This window comes from Natator depressus, chromosome 11, assembly GCF_965152275.1.
Source record: "Natator depressus isolate rNatDep1 chromosome 11, rNatDep2.hap1, whole genome shotgun sequence".
NCBI lineage: Eukaryota > Metazoa > Chordata > Testudines > Cheloniidae > Natator > Natator depressus.
This window is the reverse complement of record NC_134244.1, coordinates 27,752,403-27,771,506: the sequence shown is the minus strand read 5'-3', so window position 1 is coordinate 27,771,506 and position 19,104 is coordinate 27,752,403. Positions and strand designations below refer to the sequence as shown.

General features: G+C 40.7%; 1 protein-coding gene across 1 annotated transcript in view; it reads left to right on the top strand.

The window, feature by feature from the left end:
• The window catches only part of NEB (nebulin), a 196,328-nt gene that overhangs the window by 12,183 nt on the left and 165,041 nt on the right, over window positions 1–19,104 (top strand). The window contains exons 10-24 of the mRNA XM_074967337.1: window positions 2,072–2,176; window positions 2,371–2,478; window positions 3,348–3,464; window positions 7,640–7,741; window positions 7,825–7,932; window positions 8,026–8,130; window positions 8,846–8,944; window positions 11,570–11,674; window positions 12,488–12,595; window positions 12,679–12,792; window positions 13,596–13,793; window positions 15,896–16,003; window positions 17,466–17,564; window positions 18,216–18,320; window positions 18,422–18,529. Coding sequence (XP_074823438.1) covers window positions 2,072–2,176; window positions 2,371–2,478; window positions 3,348–3,464; window positions 7,640–7,741; window positions 7,825–7,932; window positions 8,026–8,130; window positions 8,846–8,944; window positions 11,570–11,674; window positions 12,488–12,595; window positions 12,679–12,792; window positions 13,596–13,793; window positions 15,896–16,003; window positions 17,466–17,564; window positions 18,216–18,320; window positions 18,422–18,529 — 1,689 coding nt within the window. The remainder of the gene's footprint in view (window positions 1–2,071; window positions 2,177–2,370; window positions 2,479–3,347; window positions 3,465–7,639; window positions 7,742–7,824; window positions 7,933–8,025; window positions 8,131–8,845; window positions 8,945–11,569; window positions 11,675–12,487; window positions 12,596–12,678; window positions 12,793–13,595; window positions 13,794–15,895; window positions 16,004–17,465; window positions 17,565–18,215; window positions 18,321–18,421; window positions 18,530–19,104) is intronic.

Here is a 19,104-nt window from a genome sequence, read left to right as displayed (position 1 = left end):
TAATCAGCTGAAAAGGAGTTATCAAGAAGGAATTAGGCGTTAACCAAGCAATGGAATAATTAAGCCAAAACATCCATGACAATAGCAGATAAAATGGATTTGCGGCACTTGAAAAACTTGAAGAAATTTTTAAAAATAGCTCAACAGTTTGGAAAACAAACATGTAAGGCAAAAATAAAGGGCTATTCCAGAGAGATTACTATTTTATTTTATTTTATTTTAGTTCATTATAGCAGGATTATAGCCAAACCTGAGCCATTCTTCCCAAACCTGAGCCATTCTTTTTAGGTGACAAATCTGAGGAACTGTCCCAGATTGAGGTGTCATTAGAGGAGGTTTGGGAACAAATTGATAAATTAAACAGTAATAAGTCACCAGGACCAGATGGTATTCACCCAAGAGTTCTGAAGGAACTCAAATGTGAAATTGCAGAACTACTAACTGTAGACTGTAACCTATCATTTAAATCAGCTTCTGTACCACATGATTGGAGGATAGCTAATGTGATGCCAATTTTTAAAAAGGGCTCCAGAGGTGGTCCAGGCAATTACAGGCCAGTAAGCCTGACTTCAGTACCGTACAAACTGGTTGAAACTATAGTAAAGAACAGAATTGTCAGACACATAAATGAACATAATTTGTTGGGGAAGAATCAACATGGTTTTTGTAGAAGGAAATCACGCCTCACCAATCTACTAGAATTTTTTGAAGGGGTCAACAATCATGTGGACGAGGGGGACCCAGTGGATATAGTGTACTTAGATTTTCAGAAAGCCTTTGACAAGGTCCCTCACCAAAGGCTCTTAAGCAAAGTAAGCTGTCATGGAATAAGAGGGATGGTCCTCTCATGGATGGGTAACTGGTTAAAAGATAGGAAACAAAGGGTAGGAATTAATGGTCAGTTTTCAGAATGGGGAGAGGTAAATAGTGATGTCCTCCAGGGGTCTGTACTGGGACCAGTACTATTCAACATATTCATAAATGATCTGGAAAAAGGGGTAAACAGTGAGGTGGCAAAATTTGCAGACAATACAAAACTACTCAAGATAGTTAAGTCCAAAGCAGATTACAAAGAGTTACAAAGAGATCTTGCAAAACTGGGTGACTGGGCAATGAAATGGCAGATGAATTCAATGTGGATAAATGCGAAGTATGCACATTGGAAAACATAATCCCAACTGTACATATAAAATGATGGGGTCTACATTAGCTGTTACCACTCAAGAAAGAGATCTTGGAGTCATTGTGGATAGTTCTCTGAAAACATCCACTCAATGTGCAGCAGCAGTCAAAAAAGCTAACAGAATGTTGGGAATCATTAAGAAAGGGATAGAAAATAAGACAGAAAATATCATATTGTCTCTATATAAATCTATGGTATACCCACATCTTGAATACTGCATGCAGATGTGGTCACCCCATCTCAAAGAAAATATATTGGAATTGGAAAAGGTTCAGAAAAGGGCAACAAAAATCATTAGGGGTATGGAACAGCTTCCCTATGAGGAGAGGTTAATAAGACTGGGACTTTTCAGCTAGGAAAAGAGATGACTGGGCAGGTGGGTGGGGGAGAAATATGATCGAGGTCTATAAAATCATGACTGGTGTGGAGAAAGTAAATAAGGAAGTGTTATTTATTCCTTCTCCATAACACAAGAACTAGGGTCACCAAACGAAATTAATAGGCAGCAGGTTTAAAACAAACAAAAGGAAGTATTTCTTCACACAATGCACAGTCAGCCTGTGGAACTCTTTGCCAGAGGATGTTGTGAAGGCCAAGACTATAACAGGGTTCAAAAAAGAACTAGATAAATTCATGGAAGATAGGTCCATCAGTGGCTATTAGCTAGGATGGGCAGAGATGGTGGCACTAGCCTCCGTTTGCCAGAAACTGGGAATGGGTGACACGGGATGGGTCACTTGATTACCTGTTCTGTTCATTCCCTCTGGGGCATCTGGTATTGGCCACTACTGGAAGACAGGATACTGGGCTAGATGGACCTTTGGTCTGACTCAGTATGGCCGTTCTTATGTTCTTATGATTAATATACATTATTTCATTTTATTATAGTTTAAGTACCATGAAGATTATGAAAACAAGATCAAAGGCAAGTGGAGTCAAACTCCTTGCTATGAAGTTGCAGTTGCAAGGATGAATGCTGATAATTTCAGTATGGTAAGAGAGTTATTTAGACACTGGGCCAAATGTATGTTTGTATCCTGTGTTTTTATCAACCCTGTAGTGCCTGATATATTTTTTCTGCTTTGTTTATAGTACTTCTCTTTTTCTATTTAAGCTATATTATGGATGACTATTTTGCAATGGTAGTGTATTTGATACATTTTGTTCTCTTTTTCCGTTGCTTACAGAGAAAATACCAGGAAGACTATGAGCTCATGAAAGACCAGATCTACTTTATGCAAACTGAAACTCCAGAGTACCAGGCTAATAAGCGAGTTGGAATTGCTGCCAGTAAAGTAAGTTAAGAATTCCCCCATTTACTTAGTTTGGTTCCACTTCTGCCAAACTTCTGATGACTCCAAATTATATTCAAGAACTTCAGCTGTAAAGCCCCTTTGATACAGAACTTTCTTCCTTGTTCTGTCTGAGACTTCTATTATGGGCCAGATCCTCAGCTGATGTAAATCAGTATAGTTCCATTGACTTCAACGGAGCTATGCAACTCGCACCAGCCGAGGATCTGGCCCAATATTTCCCTTTTCGACACACTTCCTAGATCAGTGATTCTCAACCTTTTCTGGTTGACAATCCCTATTCAATGTCCAAACTTTTGTGATCCCCTTACAGTTATTATAAAAATAAGACTAAAAGTGTATCAATGATAACAATGATACATCTATATAATTTATTTGTGCTTGTATTTCAAGAGGTTGCTGGAGAATACTTGACTTTGAAACGTAAAGGTCGGGGAATGAGAGGAGGGAATGAGATTTTCTTTGCTTTAGATTGTAATACATTTTACAATGCCTGACAATCTCCCCTGATTGTATTTTGTGGCGCTGCTGGAAGTATGACCCACTGGTTTAGAAATATGGCCTTGGATCTGTATATATATGTTTATGGATTATCCAGGGCAATAAGGATTTGACTTTGGAGATTGTCTATTAGATGGTGCAAAACTTCTTGGGATGCACTGAATGAGACCTACTACATAAGAACAGTTGGCATTCTGTGGAATGCTATATTCATTATAAAGCAACAGCTTAGTTGCTTAGAAATTATGCTCTTTCTCTGATATTCACTTGGTTTCCAAGAGCAGCCCTTCTAAAAAAGAGCACTTTAACCAAGAAGACAGTCCAAATATACATTTGTTTAATTTCTATAGGTGAAATATAAAGAAGACTATGAAAAGAGCAAAGCTATTGCAGATTATAATGTACTTCCTGCTACAGAGAATCCATTGCTGAAACAGCTAAAAGTTTCAGGAAAGCAGCTGAGTGATGTAAGTACCATAAAAGTTTGGTTTGAATATTTCAGCTATATGATATAAACCAAGCCCATCAGTTCTTAACAGTATGGGTTCTTGGGGCAGGGAATGTCTTTTTGTTCTGTGTTAGCACAGCGGGGTCCTGGTCCATGACTAGGTCTCCTAGAACATGTGGTAATACAAATAAATAATAACAATTAATAATCTTCACTGAAGCCTCTTAGTATTTGCATTTTGCCACATGAACCTTTGTTTACTGTGAGATACACCCACCCAGTCTAACAATACTAACCCTTTAAGAGATAAAGATGGAGGTTTTGTCTAGTTGACTGTTCTCTAATGTCTCTGTGTCATTGTCAGCTGTTACAACAGTTTTCAGAGTAGCAGGCATGTTAGTCTGTATCCGCAAAAAGAACAGGAGTACTTGTGGCACCTTAGAGACTAACCAATTTATTAGAGCATAAGTTTTCGTGGGCTACAGCCCACTTCCTCAGATGCATAGAATGGAACATATAGTAAGATATATAAAGTTGGAAGTTACCATACAAACTGTGAGAGGCTAAGTAGTTAAAATGAGCTATTATCAGCAGGAGAAAAAAACTTTTGTAGTGATAATCAAGATGGCCCATTTAGACAGTTGACAAGAAGGTGTGAGGATACTTAACTTAAGGAAATAGATTTAATATGTGTAATGACCCAGCCACTCCCAGTCTCTATTCAAACCCAAGTTAACGGTATCTAGTTTGCATATTAATTCAAGCTCAGCAGTTTCTTGTTGGAGTCTGTTTTTGAAGCTTTTCTGTTGCAAAATTGCCACCCTTAAATCTTTTACTGAGTGGCCAGAGAGGTTGAAGTGTTCTCCTACCGGTTTTTGAATGCTATGATTCCTGATGTCAGATTTGTGTCCATTTATTCTCACACCTTCTTGTCAACTGTCTAAATGGGCCATCTTGATTATCACTACAAATTTTTTTTCTCTGCTGATAATAGCTCATCTTAACTACTTAGCCTCTCACGGTTTGTATGGTAACTTCCAACTTATCTGTATGTATATATGTATGTATATAATATCTTAATATATGTTCCATTCTATGCATCCTATGAAGTGGGCTGTAGCCCATGAAAGCTTATGCTCTAATAAATTTGTTAGTCTCTAAGGTGCCATAAGTACTCCTGTTCTTGTTACAACAGTATTTGTGATGGTGTTACAGATCAGAAAGTCGTATCCATTCCCCAACAGTGGGACAGAACTTTCATTTGGTGTCTGATGAAGTTAAAAGAAGTAGAATTCTCACATGCTCACATACATAGTTCCCTTCAGTGATGTAATGATGCTTCAGTTTTACGGGGTGGGGGAAAATGTGCGTCTCCTTTCTTTCTCTAACCCCGTTCCTCTCACCTCTGTGTCTGTCTTGCCAAGTCCAAGAGTAGGTAAGCATTTTAGCGCTCGGGGTGAACAATCATATCTGCACCTCTTAGACGCGGGGTGGGGGTGGGGGCGGGGGCCACGCAGGGTCATGTCCCCCCCCATTTCTGCCTCTCATTTAGCAAAGAGGTTTTCAAATTGTGGGGATGTGCCCCACAATTTGAAAACTGTCACCTCCTGCCAGGAGCTGGCAGATCAGAAGCGGGTGGGAGCTGCCTGGTCCATTCAGGCCCCTGGCTTTCTGTGCTCTGGGTGCTGGGGCCCTGGCTGGCTGCCTGGCAGCCCTCCCTGCCCGTCTCCCCAAGCCGTCTGCCTCTGCACATCTGGGTGCTCCCCAGGCAAGTCAGGAAGCACAGCTCCGAGCAGTGCCCCTGACATGCTCTTGCCTCTGCCCCGAAGGAACCTGGTGCTGGCCAGCAGCACCCTATAGAGTCAGCCCCTGCCCTTGGAGCCTGGCTGTCATGAGAGGCTCCCCGAGGTGCTCCCTGGAGTACTCATCCACCTTGGGCACCTGTCTCTCAGCAGCATGTTCACACCCCGCTTCGGACCTGCCATTGCAGCCGGGTCACTCTCCCCCCACTCCCCGTGCACAGAGCAGAACCACCCTTTGCTCCCCTTGACTGCCCTGCTCCAGCCCCATGGCTGCCAGGCTCATGGTTGCACAGCTCAAACTCTGAGTTCGGCCACGTGAGCCTAGTCCCCAGCCCAGGCATTGGGGTCAGGTGGCTGCTGGCAGGGTGGACTCACACCCGTCAACTCTGGAAACCAAGGCTGTGAGAAATAGAGGACACTGCTGGGGGGAGGGGGAGGAGGCACTGGAGGAGGTTTTTGGGGGGTGTTGTACGGGTGTCTGTGTACTGGGAGGGATACTTGGGGGGTGCTGAAGGTGGTATTTGGAGGGTAGTGGAGGGGGTTACCTGTGGCAAGGGTACCCACTGAAAGTGGGTTGCCAATGTTGGGGGGGGATGGGCTGGCTTAATGGGGGAGACCCAGCTGCTGCTCCTGCTGAGGGGATGCTGCACGCGCGGTTCCTGCTCCCCCCCCATTCCCCTTTTCTTCCCCATCTCATCTCTCTTCCACACTGTCCCCTGACCCTATTCACCTCCCACCACTCCCACATCCCCCTCCCCCAGCTCCATTCTCCTATCCTCTTCTCTTCCCCCTGCCCTATCCCATCCCCCTTCTTCCCCACTGCCTCTTCCTCCCCCACCTCATTCGCCCTCCCCCATGTCTCCTGCTCCCCTCCCTTTTCTCTGCCCCCTCCTTCCCCCCCATGGGCACTCACCGTGGTACAGAAGACAGAATGATGGCTGTATAGAGTGCAAGCACACATAGAAGGGGAAGCTGACCGGCACTAGGAGGCGGCGTCCAGCTGCAGAGGCACCGAGCACCTGGCAGGGGAAGCAGCTCCAGAAACCCACTCCGCTCCCAGCCTGGGCCTCTGTTTGGGAAGGGCAATGTCCCCCCCATCCAACTCCCAAACTATGCCCATGGTCTCCGACTGATGTTGCCAGGCCCAATCCTGTGGGGAGGGGGGCTGACACCATGGGGTCCGATCCTGGGCTGCCTCACTTTTGTGCCCCAACTAGCACGGCGCCCTGGGCGGCTGCCCCCTTGCCCTGCCCTAGTTATGACCCTGCCAAGAGTTGAAAAATTATGAGTCAACCCCCCCCCCCCCGCCAAATCAAGAGACAGGCTTAAAAATCAAGAGATATGTTAAAAAATAAATATGTTTTGGGTGCTTTTTATTTGCTTGCTGGTTTTTGAGCCTTTAGGGAACTCTTAAGTCATGTTTTCAAGCTTTTCTCTCCAATCATGAGGAGCTGAAGTTTATTTTTTTTTAAAAAAAGCAGCAGCGATTCTCACCTAATCATGTGCTTGGGGCTTTATGAAAAGCACCAATTGCCATGGCACTTGTGATCAAATTGTGAGAGATTTGGTAATACTGTAGTCTGCCCCTGTCTCCTAATTGTTGAAAGGGATTCTAGGTAGATTCTATCTGTTCTAGTTTAACATGTTTAATAAAAATTATTCTTCAGAAGCAGAACTGCTGCATAAATTGACTTGTGCTTAACGACCTGCAAAGTAAATCTGAAAATAAAATAGCCTTAATGATAGGTTGTCTCCCTGCTCTTCCCCCTCTTGCTTTATATCCTCAGCATTTTCACCAGAGACAGGGATGTACCAAAACCCAGGATCTGAACACTATGACCTTTGGAAAAGTTTGGCTCTGGAATTAGATCTGAACTTTGCATCTGCCCCTTATATTTATAATGGACTGAAACCCTAGAGCCTATCATGTGGACATTTCAGCAAAACATAGATCCAGATCCAGACTTTGCAGCTCAATCCCATCTCTGCTTTTTACATTAGCAGATTATTGCCTTGTCAAGCTGATGGCTTGCTTTTATTTCTTAGTGTCATTTCAAAATGTTAGTCGGAGGCTTTAGTCAGAGTAAAAAGAAAAGCAGTACTTGTGGCACCTTAGAGACTAACAAATTTATTTGAGCATAAGTTTTCGTGAGCTACAGCTCACTTCATCGGATGCATTCAGTGGAAAATGCATCCGATGAAGTGAGCTGTAGCTCACGAAAGCTTATGCTCAAATAAATTGGTAAGTCTCTAAGGTGCCACAAGTACTCCTTTTCTTTTTGCGAATACAGATTAACACGGCTGCTACTCTGAAATTTAGTCAGAGTATCACTTATGCTGGTGGAAATTCAGCAAAATCTTCTCTATTACCTGACTTTATTTTCTTTTGCAGAAATTATACAAGGAAGCCTACGAGAAGTCAAAAGCAACAAGCATTAATTATTGTGACACTCCAAAGTTTCAAATGGATAATGTTCTGAAAAAATTCAGTGATGTAAGTATTGTTATAATTGTTCCTGTATTTCAGACCTGACTTTCTCAGTTATATATATTTATAAATATGTGATTTTTCCACAGACTAAATATAAAGATGCATATCAAAAGAATATTTTGGGTCATTATGTAGGCAGCTATGAGAACCCATATTATACACACTACATGAATGTTGCAGCTATGAATAGTGACGTAAGTATGACAGTGTTTGTGTTGATTTCACCATACTCTCATTGCCAGGCAAGATCACTATGCTTACTATCTAATGTCATTTTTATTCCCTAGAAAAATTACAGAGCAGATTATGAGGAGGACAAGACAAAATGCTACTTCCCTCAAACCATAACTCAAGAGTATGAAGCTATAAAGAAATTAGACCAGTGCAAAGATGTAAGTATTTGGCAATAATTGCTGAAAGGAAACCAGGTAGTTGCAGAAGGGACTCACCCAAAGTCCATGAAAGTCAATTGAAAGATTACTATTGACTTCCATGTGTTTTGGATTAGGTGCTATGTGATTTTTAAAGGCCACAGTCATATGTATTGTTTCCAGTAGTTTCTTGTGACACCTAGTGGTCAGGATGTGCTTAGCCGATTCATTTTTTTCGGAGAGGTGTAACCACAGAAGGCTGCTGCTCTGTTCTACGTAGCATTTTTCACATTAAATGTTCTAAAACACAACTTTGCCCTCAGTTTTCTAATTTTTTATAGAATAAATCAGAATGAGACCCACTGGATCAGACTATAAGTGTCATGTACACCTTGTACGTGGTAGATTGCAGGGCTGTTACTAGCAGGCCAGGCTTCTGTTCCAGATATGGACTGGCTACAGAGCTTCCTTTCAAGAGAGATACACAAGATGTGTTCACTATAAGATCCTTTAACGCACACCCCAGCTCTGGCTGTTACCAGCTCTGGTAAATTATGTTACTCATGGCACCACATAGTGGCTAATTATTATCATACAGTTTTACATTCCATTACAATATGTATCATTATTGGGGGCACAGTTAGTATTTAGTAATGCAATATTACAGTATCTTATTTGATAGCAAACTTTATTTATATGTGTGTATTTGAAACATATTTTATTATTATTCCTCCAGAATACTTACAAAAAGCATCCTGATCAAATCAAATTTACACAAGTGACCGATTCTCCAGTACAAGTTCAAGCACAGATCAATACCAAGCAGCTGAGTGAAGTAAGTAGCCTGACAAATTAAGCAAAACATAACAAATCACATTTTCATGCTGATTTATGTAAAATATTTCAATGACGCTTCTCTGACTTCCTCTTGTGACAGCTATGCTGTAATAGATCCAGTACAGGTCAATGAGGTTACAGTAATAAAATATAGATAATGGCCTGAGTCTCAAATTCAGATCAAGATTCAGATTTCAAATCCTCCTCAAAGTTGTGTTGTCTGATCTGGAGTTTTGGATCTAGCCCATATTTACCCTGTGTTCTGTTACCTCTGTATTTGTCTTATAGCTGTAAGCAACTGATTGTTGTCAACCAGAATGTACTAAAATTATTTACAGTTGTTCTACCTAGGTGTTTGGTTGGCTTCAAATGTTGAAGGGCTGGCAGAGGGAAAAAGCAAAAATGCAAATGTCAAAGTATCTACAGGTTTCAGAGTAGCAGCTGTGTTAGTCTGTATTCGCAAAAAGAAAAGGAGTACCTGTTAGTCTCTAAGGTGCCACAAGTACTCCTTTTCTTTTTGCAAAGTATCTACAGTAATTTCTTTGATACCCAGTGGATATCAAAATGGAAGGGTCAGCTCCCGTTATAGTCAGAAATAACATCAGGCCAATATAATGAGACGAACTGTTTTAGGACCAGTTCTACCCTCATTTACCTCCCACTGAAGTCCATGGGATTTACATTTGTGAAAGTGAGGGCACAGTTTGGCCCTTTTGGCCTGATACTGCAAAGCGCTGAACACTTCTTGAAAGATATTGAGTGCCCACAGTTAATATTGACTTCCGTGGAAGCTGAGGGTATTCAGCACTTTGAGGTCTCTTATTCCAGAATAGCTAAACACAGTCTCCCACCTACCCCTTCATATCAAGTCTGTTACCAATATTGACATTATGTGATCCTATAAGAAAGCACTCATTCATAAAACCCACTTGGAACAGTGGACCAATTAATCTGGTCCAACTGTCCTTCAACAAAACCTAACTGATGGCCAAATGAGGGCTTCCTCTGCATAGATGTTCCAGTGCATAGAAAGGGTGCTTAGAAATCTTTTGACAGACTAGTCAGCTACTTCTTGTGGTATTGAAAGGATCTGGGAAAATAACTTGAACCTCCAACTAGAACTTTCACAATGGAGGTCTGTATGGATGAACATGGTACCACGTACTTGCTCATCAGTTTTAGCTCAGACATCACTCTTCATCGTGTGTCAGCTGTATGGCACTCAGACAGAATAAACCAAGGTGGATTAACAGAATTGCTTGTTGGTCATGTCAAAAAGACATTGGTACTTTTTAACATGTGTTCTGTAGAGAGGCAGTGTGTTCTAGTGGATAGAGTACTGGACTGGGACTCAGGAGCTCTGTGTGATATTCCTGGCTTTGCCCCTGGCCTGCTGGGAGACCATGGACATGTCACTTTCCCTCTCTATGTCTCAGTTTCTCCATCTGTATAATGGGAATAATAATCCTACCTCTTTTGTAAAGTGCTTTGAAATGTGTGGATGAAAAGTACTGTATTAGAGATAGGTGTTGTTACATGTCGAATGTGTTTCTGTTATATTTTGTCACAATTACTTCAAGAAAAAACAAGGAAATTCTTCTGTGTCCAGGAAAAAGGACAGTTCATGTGGGATTGGTCCCATATCATTTATTTGTTCATTAACAATGATCACAAACAATTGATTTATATTGCTAGGTCCTGACTGAAAGTCCACGGAAGTCAATGGAAAAGGCCCATAATTCTGCTGTATTTATTTTTGCAGCAGAGAATTGTGGACACTTAAAATAATGACATAAATGTAACAGAATACTCATAAAATGACATATTAAACATATTAGACTGATTAACTTTTTGCTTTAAAAATTCAGTGAATTTAGTGCTTGTAAGAGCAAAGAACTGGTTAGATCCAGACATCTCGAGGTCAAGCATTATGCAAGCTTATATATATATATATTTCTGCCAACGCATCCCAATCCTGAAATATAACACCTGTGCTATTCTAGTCCTGGATCTCAACTGAACAAACACTCCCAACTGAGTGGGATTTAGTGCACAGACAGGAACTAGGATGAGATCATTGGTCTCATTTTCACTTGTGACTTAATTAAGTTTGGAATCTATTTCTCCATAGGGGAAAGGCTAGTGCATTTACACACTGGGTTTTCTACCTTCTTGCCTTTCTACTTGATATGCAAAAATAAACATCTGTTTCAAAAATGTTACTTAACTAGAACTGAGCCGAATTACTGATAACAAATGTAACTGTTTCAGACCTGGAAAAGGATTCTTATTCTGGAAGAAAAAAATTCTGGCCTAGCTGTTTAACTTGCATTAGTGAGTGCACTAAAGACAGAGAACTAAAGTGTCAACTGGTGTAAACTGGCATAGTTCCATTGAAATCAGTGGGACTATGATGATGAATAACAGCTGAGGTTTTGGCTTATAGAGTGAGGATATATCTCAAATTCAGATAAGCAAAAAACAGGAAAAACAGAATATTGTAAAACTTTGTGAAATTTGATCTGAAACAAAAATTTACCCTCTTGCTTACCTCTTTTATTAACCAATGACTGTGACCCATGGGCTGTACCTTTCTTTTCTGACTATTTCTGATTGTTTTCAGTTGAATTATAAAGCTAAACACGAAAGTGAGAAATTCAAATGCCACATGCCACCAGACGCTCCATTATTCCTCCAGTCCAGAGTCAATGCATATAATCTGAGTGATGTAAGTATTAATGTAACACCTTCCTGTAGATGACATGAAACAAAGCACTTATACTTGCACCTGGAGTAAGAACTCTAAATAATACTGATGACAAGAATAAATATTAGGAGATGTGAAAAAACTCCAGATAACTAATACATTTTCTTTTTCTATCTCACACACACATGCACACTGAAACATATCGAAATATAGAGATAGAGATATCTATAGATAATATGACTATTATTAATATAGTTAATAGTAGTAGACTAGGTAAAAAGTGGAGAGAATGGTTCCGATTCTCATTTACATGAAGACCATGTTATACAACTCTGGCTCTTATGATAGGTGTTCCATAGCACCTATTAGAACCACTTGTGGATCAGGTCCCCACTGAGCTGTACAAAATGAGAACAAAAAGGCAGTCCCTGACCAAGGAGCTTACAATCTAAATATAAGACAAGAGGCAACAGCTAGATACAGACAGAGGGAGGAACACAAGTGAACAACGAGATACTATTGGTCAGCATGATGGGCAGAGATCACAGTTCACCAGCAGCCTAACCACTGTCAGTATAAAATGGATGGCCTTAAAGTGGAAATCAGTTCTCTTTACACCCACTTCAGGGCACTTCTACAAGGGTGCAAAATAATCTTTGTGTAAAAGAGAATTAAGCTTGAAAAGGTTGATATGATAAACTGGGTTTAAATTAATGTTCTAAACAATCAACATGTTAATTAGAAGCCCAAAATATTGACAGTAATTGTTGTTTTATCCTCTAATTGATGGATTAGTATTTGATGTCATATCTTCATTTATTTTCATGTCTGCAGAACTGGTACAAGTATGACTGGGAGAGGTCTAAAGCGAAGAAATTTGAAATCAAAGTTGATGCAATTCCACTTCTTGCAGCTAAAGCACACAGTAAAATTGCAAGTGATGTAAGTATGAAATATGAATGTAGCCACAGTAGTTTAGTTGTAAATGTGAAGCGTAGTTTCACATATTCGTTCTCACTGTGCAGGTGGCATACAAGAAAGACTATGAACTAAGTAAAGGGAAAATGATTGGAGCCCTGAGCATTCATGATGATCCCAAGATGTTACATTCTGCAAAGGTGGCCAAACAGCAGAGTGATGTAAGTGTCTTTATAATAATCTCTTTTATTGTTGTTGTTTATTCATTTATATACTGTGTGCTAGGCCTTTTATAGACATATAAGAGACAAAAGCTCAGCTCTGAGGCACTTACGGGCTAATTAGAAAATGTAAAGGTAGGTGGCTCTTCTCCAACCCTCCCCATGCACCAGCTGTTTGTGTCTCATGCAAAACCCTTATTCTGCATGCAGTGCTGTGATACCACCTACACTCTGACACAGCTGATGGTGTCTGGTCCCTCCCCACCATATAGCATCCCTGAGAGTCCTCAGTATGCAGTCGCAATTTACTATGGGTGAAATTCTATCCAGAATGTAATTTGTTTGTGTAACAGATTAATAAGGTGTGTGTCATATCCCTCTCTACCGGGTAATACATATGAAGGATAACAGGCTACTACTGCTGCCAGCTAATGGAATTTCTCCTTTAGCTCAAGTGCTAAAGGTCTGTACTCTGGTGTTGGACACTTTTGGCTTAAATCTGTCTGACAGCTAATGGTGGAGGTCATTACATTTGCCTATATCTCATAACAGTAGTTTCAAAATATAGATTAATGACAGCAAATTATTTACCATTTCATATCAGAGGAACTGCTTTAAAAATAATATTTTGTGCCTTATAATTCCATCTGTTTCTAATACATCTAATGGAGTTAGCAGATATTGAACTTATTTAAAATATTTGATGTTGCCAGGAGGTAGCTTTCTTCTGAAAAGAATATCTGTTTTTACAAAACTGTATTCTGTGTTAATCCAAAACATATGTATTGAATTCCTTTCCACAGCATGAATACAAGAAGGGCTATGAATTGTCAAAGAGCAGATATACAGCACCACTGGACATGATTCCAATCACTCAGGCTAAGATGTCTCAGGCTATCGCAAGCGGCATAGACTACAAGCATCTCCTACATAATTACTCTTATCCTCCTGACAGTATTAATGTGGAACTTGCAAAGAAGGCCTATTCTATGCAGAGTGAGGTAAGTGGTCATGCTTTGATATGTGTAGTATTATGGACCAGTTCTATGAAGGTTCTGCTGTTGCAAATGGGTTATTTACAATTCACTGTAAGCGAAGTGTGAGTGCAAAGCAGGTTGGTAGTTAGCATAAGTGCTGAAAATACAAGCCTTCTAGAAATATATGATATTGACTAACAGTATGTGTGTTACTACTGACCCGTTCTGTCGATGTAACTAACGTGGCAATGCTCCAGGCTACAAATACTGTACGTCAAAAGGATTGTCTTAGATATGCACTGAAAAATGATATGCAAGAGTGTTTCACTAAGCACCAGACAGAAATTAGGAGTGATCTCTAAGGCAGAATGTACAGCTGCTAACTTCATTTTCTCTTTTAATGGATTTTCTGTAAACTGGCTGTGCATGTATTATGAAGTCATGATAGTGACTCTGCAGTTCAAGTAAATTACTTTCCATTATAAACCTTGGTTTGACCTAAGTAACACCCCTACTCAAACTTTCTCAAAAAACAATCAGAAGTCTTCTTCATCTGAAATGTTTATGATTGGTTGCCATGGTTCAGGGCAAGCTTCACCTCTGACCCCTTCCTTCATCTCTCTGAGTTAGCCCCCTCTCGGTCTTAGGCCTAAAGCCTTCACCTGCATTGTGGTGGAATTCCACAATTCTCCCACTCGTAGACTAGGTCCTCAGACCCCACTGTGCTATAAGCCTGAGGGTGAGGGTGAAGGCCAGGCCCCCTCTGTCAGCAGCATAGCAGAAGTGGCGCCTTTTTAATTGGCACCTTTTACACGTTTACTCACCCGGCGGCGCTCCGGGTCTTCGGCAGTGGGTCAGGGGGAGTGGAGATAAAAAAGAGGCGCCACCCTCTGGGTCTTCAGCAGCACTGTGGCGTCGGGTCTTTCACTCGCTCCGGTCTTTGGCGGCATTGCGGTGGTGGCGGGGGAGGTCCTACAGCGCCAGGGGGTGGTGCCTTTTTTTATCTCCGCTCCCGCTGTTTTTTTCCACCTGGCTACGCCACTGCCTTCTGTGCCCTCAAGCCAGCCAAGGGACCCTTCTTGGAAATGGGAGGAGTCCTGACTCACTCCTCTTTTAGTGCCAGATGTAGAAAAGATGAGATGAGGGGAGCCATAAGCCATATGAGACATAGAGGCAAACCCCCTCATCATGCAATTTTGCCACAAGGGAAAAATCCCTTCCAGACCCTGGAACTGGTGATCAACCCCGCTGCTGGCATCACCAGAGATCCAGCCTACTAGGTTAAGGGTGGGAAGGGAAACAGGAAGCCCACAATGGCTACTCTACCCAGACAGCAAACGATATCAATCCCTGTCCCCCCTCCACCACCACCAGAAAGGAGCCAATCACTAGCCCTGCACACATGTGTACCATCCATTGGCCCAGGCCCAGATGCAGCATGTGACCCCCTCCTCTCCACTCCCTCCCTGGAGCAGGGGGAGAGAGGAGAAGAAGCAGCCCCAACATACTGAAGGCAAAGTGGGGGGTGGTGGGGAGGAAAGGAGAGGTGCTCATGTAACACTGCCTCAGCTGCTCTCAGTTGAGATCTCTCCCAATCCCAAAATGCATCTCCACTGCTCGCGGCCCCACCAAGGCACCACCCAGGTAGCGAGATGAGCTGTTAGTTTATAAGTATTATTATGGCTCTTATTACCATAGCAACTGAGTACCTGAAAGGTATAAAAGATAACTCTTTGTTTAAGGTATAGATATTCCCAACCTTAATTATACCTTTCCAAAGGTCTTCTTTTGTGAATAGAATACAGTGAAGCCCCTTTAGTGGGAACCCGGTGATTGCATTCAAGTTAACAGGAGCTTCATGAATGCATTCAAGGAGCACAAATATCTAAACTTTTATCACAAAGGAAGCAGCCTATCATCCTGATGGTGTAATAAAGATATAGAGGCCTCCCTATATTTTGTAAGGACATTCTCCTCTTTCCCCTTTGCCTCCGAGGCAATTCCAGTTTTGTTGATATAAAAATTAACATTTCAAGCTTCCTTACAGCTATGACTGTTTGAAACATTCAGACTAATGGAAGCATTTTCTTTTCACTGAACTCCTCATTTGTCTTTGTCTATTCCAGAATGAATATAAATCTGATTACAATAGCTGGATGAAAGGTTGTGGATGGGTGCCATTTGGGTCCATGGAAGCAGAGAAGGCTAAGAGAGCTACAGACATTCTCAATGAGGTAAAGAAATGTAATGTGATTAAATTAATTACTATTCCAATCGAGTGTACACCAGAGAAATATTAAGGCAACAAGGCACTACTCTTCACACTGTATATCATACTGTTCTTTTATATGTGAAATACCCTCTCAACTAATGCATGACTTTAATGGGAATTCCTTGCAAGATCAGTCCAATGGGTAAAGAAAGAGTATTTGATACGAATACTGATATTCACCAATATTAAAAACACATGTTCTTTCATGCATTGGTTTCCTCCTACACAATATTTAAGTGTTCTTGTTACTGAGCAGTGTTTGGGACTATAAAGAGCCAAGAGTTCCTGGAGGTGGAACATTGTTCCTGCTAGTTCTGAGTATCACTGACACAAAGAGTGCTGGGCCCGCTTTCCACAATTGTTTTGAACCAACAAGAAAGAAAAAAATAGGCAAGACAAGAAGATTTCCTTCTAATCTTTCTATGGTTGAAAAGGCAGCTCAGCAAAATTTGCTCAGTTTTTAGATCACAACCATCATCAGCAGAGAATCAGAGAGCTGCCATTATTTCATACTTCACGTACAATAGGCTGGAGTTAGACAGGATGAATTGCAGTGAACAAAGAAAAACACAATGATTGGTGGATATCCTGCCACCAATCTGCATTCAAATTCATCTTGACTTCTACTAACACTGCAGGATATGGTCTGATGTCTTCTTTTAGGAGTAAATTAGGCATACCACACATCCAATGGCAAGTGTTCATATAATTTTCTGAGGCCTGCAATCAAACTTTATCTAATGGCAAATTTGATGGTTTGCTCCAGCTTTGCAATTTATGCATATAGATGTTTTCTCTCCAGTTGTTTTTTTTCACCTACACTTGTCTGTTTGCGATTTACTTTTTGACTTCAGGGGGATGATAGATAAATGACTAAGCTGAAAATAATGATCATAGTATGATCACTATCATTATAGTTTGCAATATGATGCATAGGAAATGGAAGATACTGGACCAAATTTTATTTTTTCTCATGCCTGTGCAACCCAGTGAAGGCTATGGGGTTGTAAAGGAGTAAAGAAAGCAGAATAGGGTCAAGAGCTTCCATTAGTGCCAATGGAAGATACGCACCAAGGTCAACATTTTAAAATGTGTGCACTTATGTTGCGCGTGCAAACTATGCACATGAGAGCATGAACTGGTCACAGAAATGTGCAAAATCATATCTCTCCATATGCTTTTCCATTTTGAAAGTCCAGCAGCATGTTCACACACACAAATGTTGCAAATGCAACACAGTAATTGTTTATGAAAATACCTAATGTCACTATGATTACAATTTTCTGTGTATATAAGGACAAGTCTGATGTAGAATTACATTGTTATCCTATGTTCACTTTTACAAAGAGATGCAATGGAAAGAGATTAAAAGATGCTTTTAGCCATCAAGGAAACGTAACACTGCCTTTTTATTTTCTGAACAGAAAAAATATCGCCAGCATCCGGACACTATTAAGTATACCCAGATTGAAGATGAGCCTGTTATAGTACAGGCTAAAATCAACCAAGCCCAGAGGAGTGATGTAAGTGCTGATATTTCTAGTGGACTTATATACATTAACAAATTGAATTCTAAAGTCAAATGTGCCAGTTCACCTCTTCTCAAAGTGCTATCACACAAATCCTGCCCCTCCCTTCTTTGGTGTGGATGTCCCCACACGGAGTGAGGTCAATGTGGTTCCGCTGCACAAGAGGCAAATTCAGCCTGGGTTCAGGCAGGTGGAACTTAATTCAAGTAATCTGAGTTTCCTCTGTGATACCCATACACAAGACCCGCCCCCCTTACTGAGTGCCTTTCATCTTAAGGGCACTCATGAAATTATCCTCAAAGGTACTGAGTACAATTCATTGTGTTACCAGAAAATAACCTCTGTTGGGGAACCAGATTTTGTCAGTCCTTCAAATGGTTGCTTACCACAGGTTTGAGTATGTGTGTGTGTACATGTATGTATCATACTCTCTGAGTGAAATTCTGGCCCTGTTGAAGTTAATGGGCATTTTGCCATTCACTTCAATGGGACTAGAATTTCATCTTTTAAATAACAGTATTGTACACATAAAAGTATTACTATTATGTAAGATGCTTAATTCAAGCTATATGACTCAGCATGTTTTAAGCATTTATAATTTATAAGCATTTGACTGACACATTTATTTTTTACTTTCTGTTGCAGATACTATATAAAGCCAAAGGTGAGGCTATAATTCACAATTATCACCTACCTCCAGACGTGCCCCAGTTTATCCAGGCTAAAGTTAATGCCTACAATATTAGTGATGTAAGTTTACATTGGAGTAAGAGTGCTTGATGTAACATACACTTAAAGTTGTAAGTAATCGAGGCTTAGATTTTTATTTCAAAAGTGATGTTTTCTTCCAGAACTACTACAAAATGGACATGGAAGATTTAAAATCAAAAGGATATGATCTAAGAAATGATGCTATTTCTATCCGAGTTGCCAAGGCTGCTAGACAGGCTGCCAGCGATGTAAGTACATCCCATTTCATGTAACCATTAGTTACATGTAGTGATGATTTATTTTTAAATTAGTTGCATTTCTATTACATCTGAGCGATTGTTTACTGAGGTGTTTTTTTATAGAATTCTTTGCTGTGTTATTTTTCTGAACGCTTTAATAAACAGTGAGTCTGTTTTTAAATTATTGTTTTGTTACTTAACTAATGTATTTTAATGATACGTAAGTGTCAAGAAAAATCTGACACTTATTTTATAACACACATTGAATAAATAAAACATCACCAACTCTACTGTAATGAAGAGAGACAATGAGGTCTCCTGTTCTAGTCACAGGCCTATGACCAAGGGATACCGGAGTTATTATCAGGACTCTACACCAACATTCCACACAAAGATGGACTACAAGCCGTCAGGAACAGTATCCCCGATAATGTCACAGCAAACCTGGTGGCTGACCTTTGTGACTTTGTCCTCACACACAACTATTTCCCATTTGGGGACAATATATACCTTCAAGTCAGCGGCACTGCTATGGGTACCCGCATGGCCCCACAGTATGCCAACATTTTTATGGCTGACTTAGA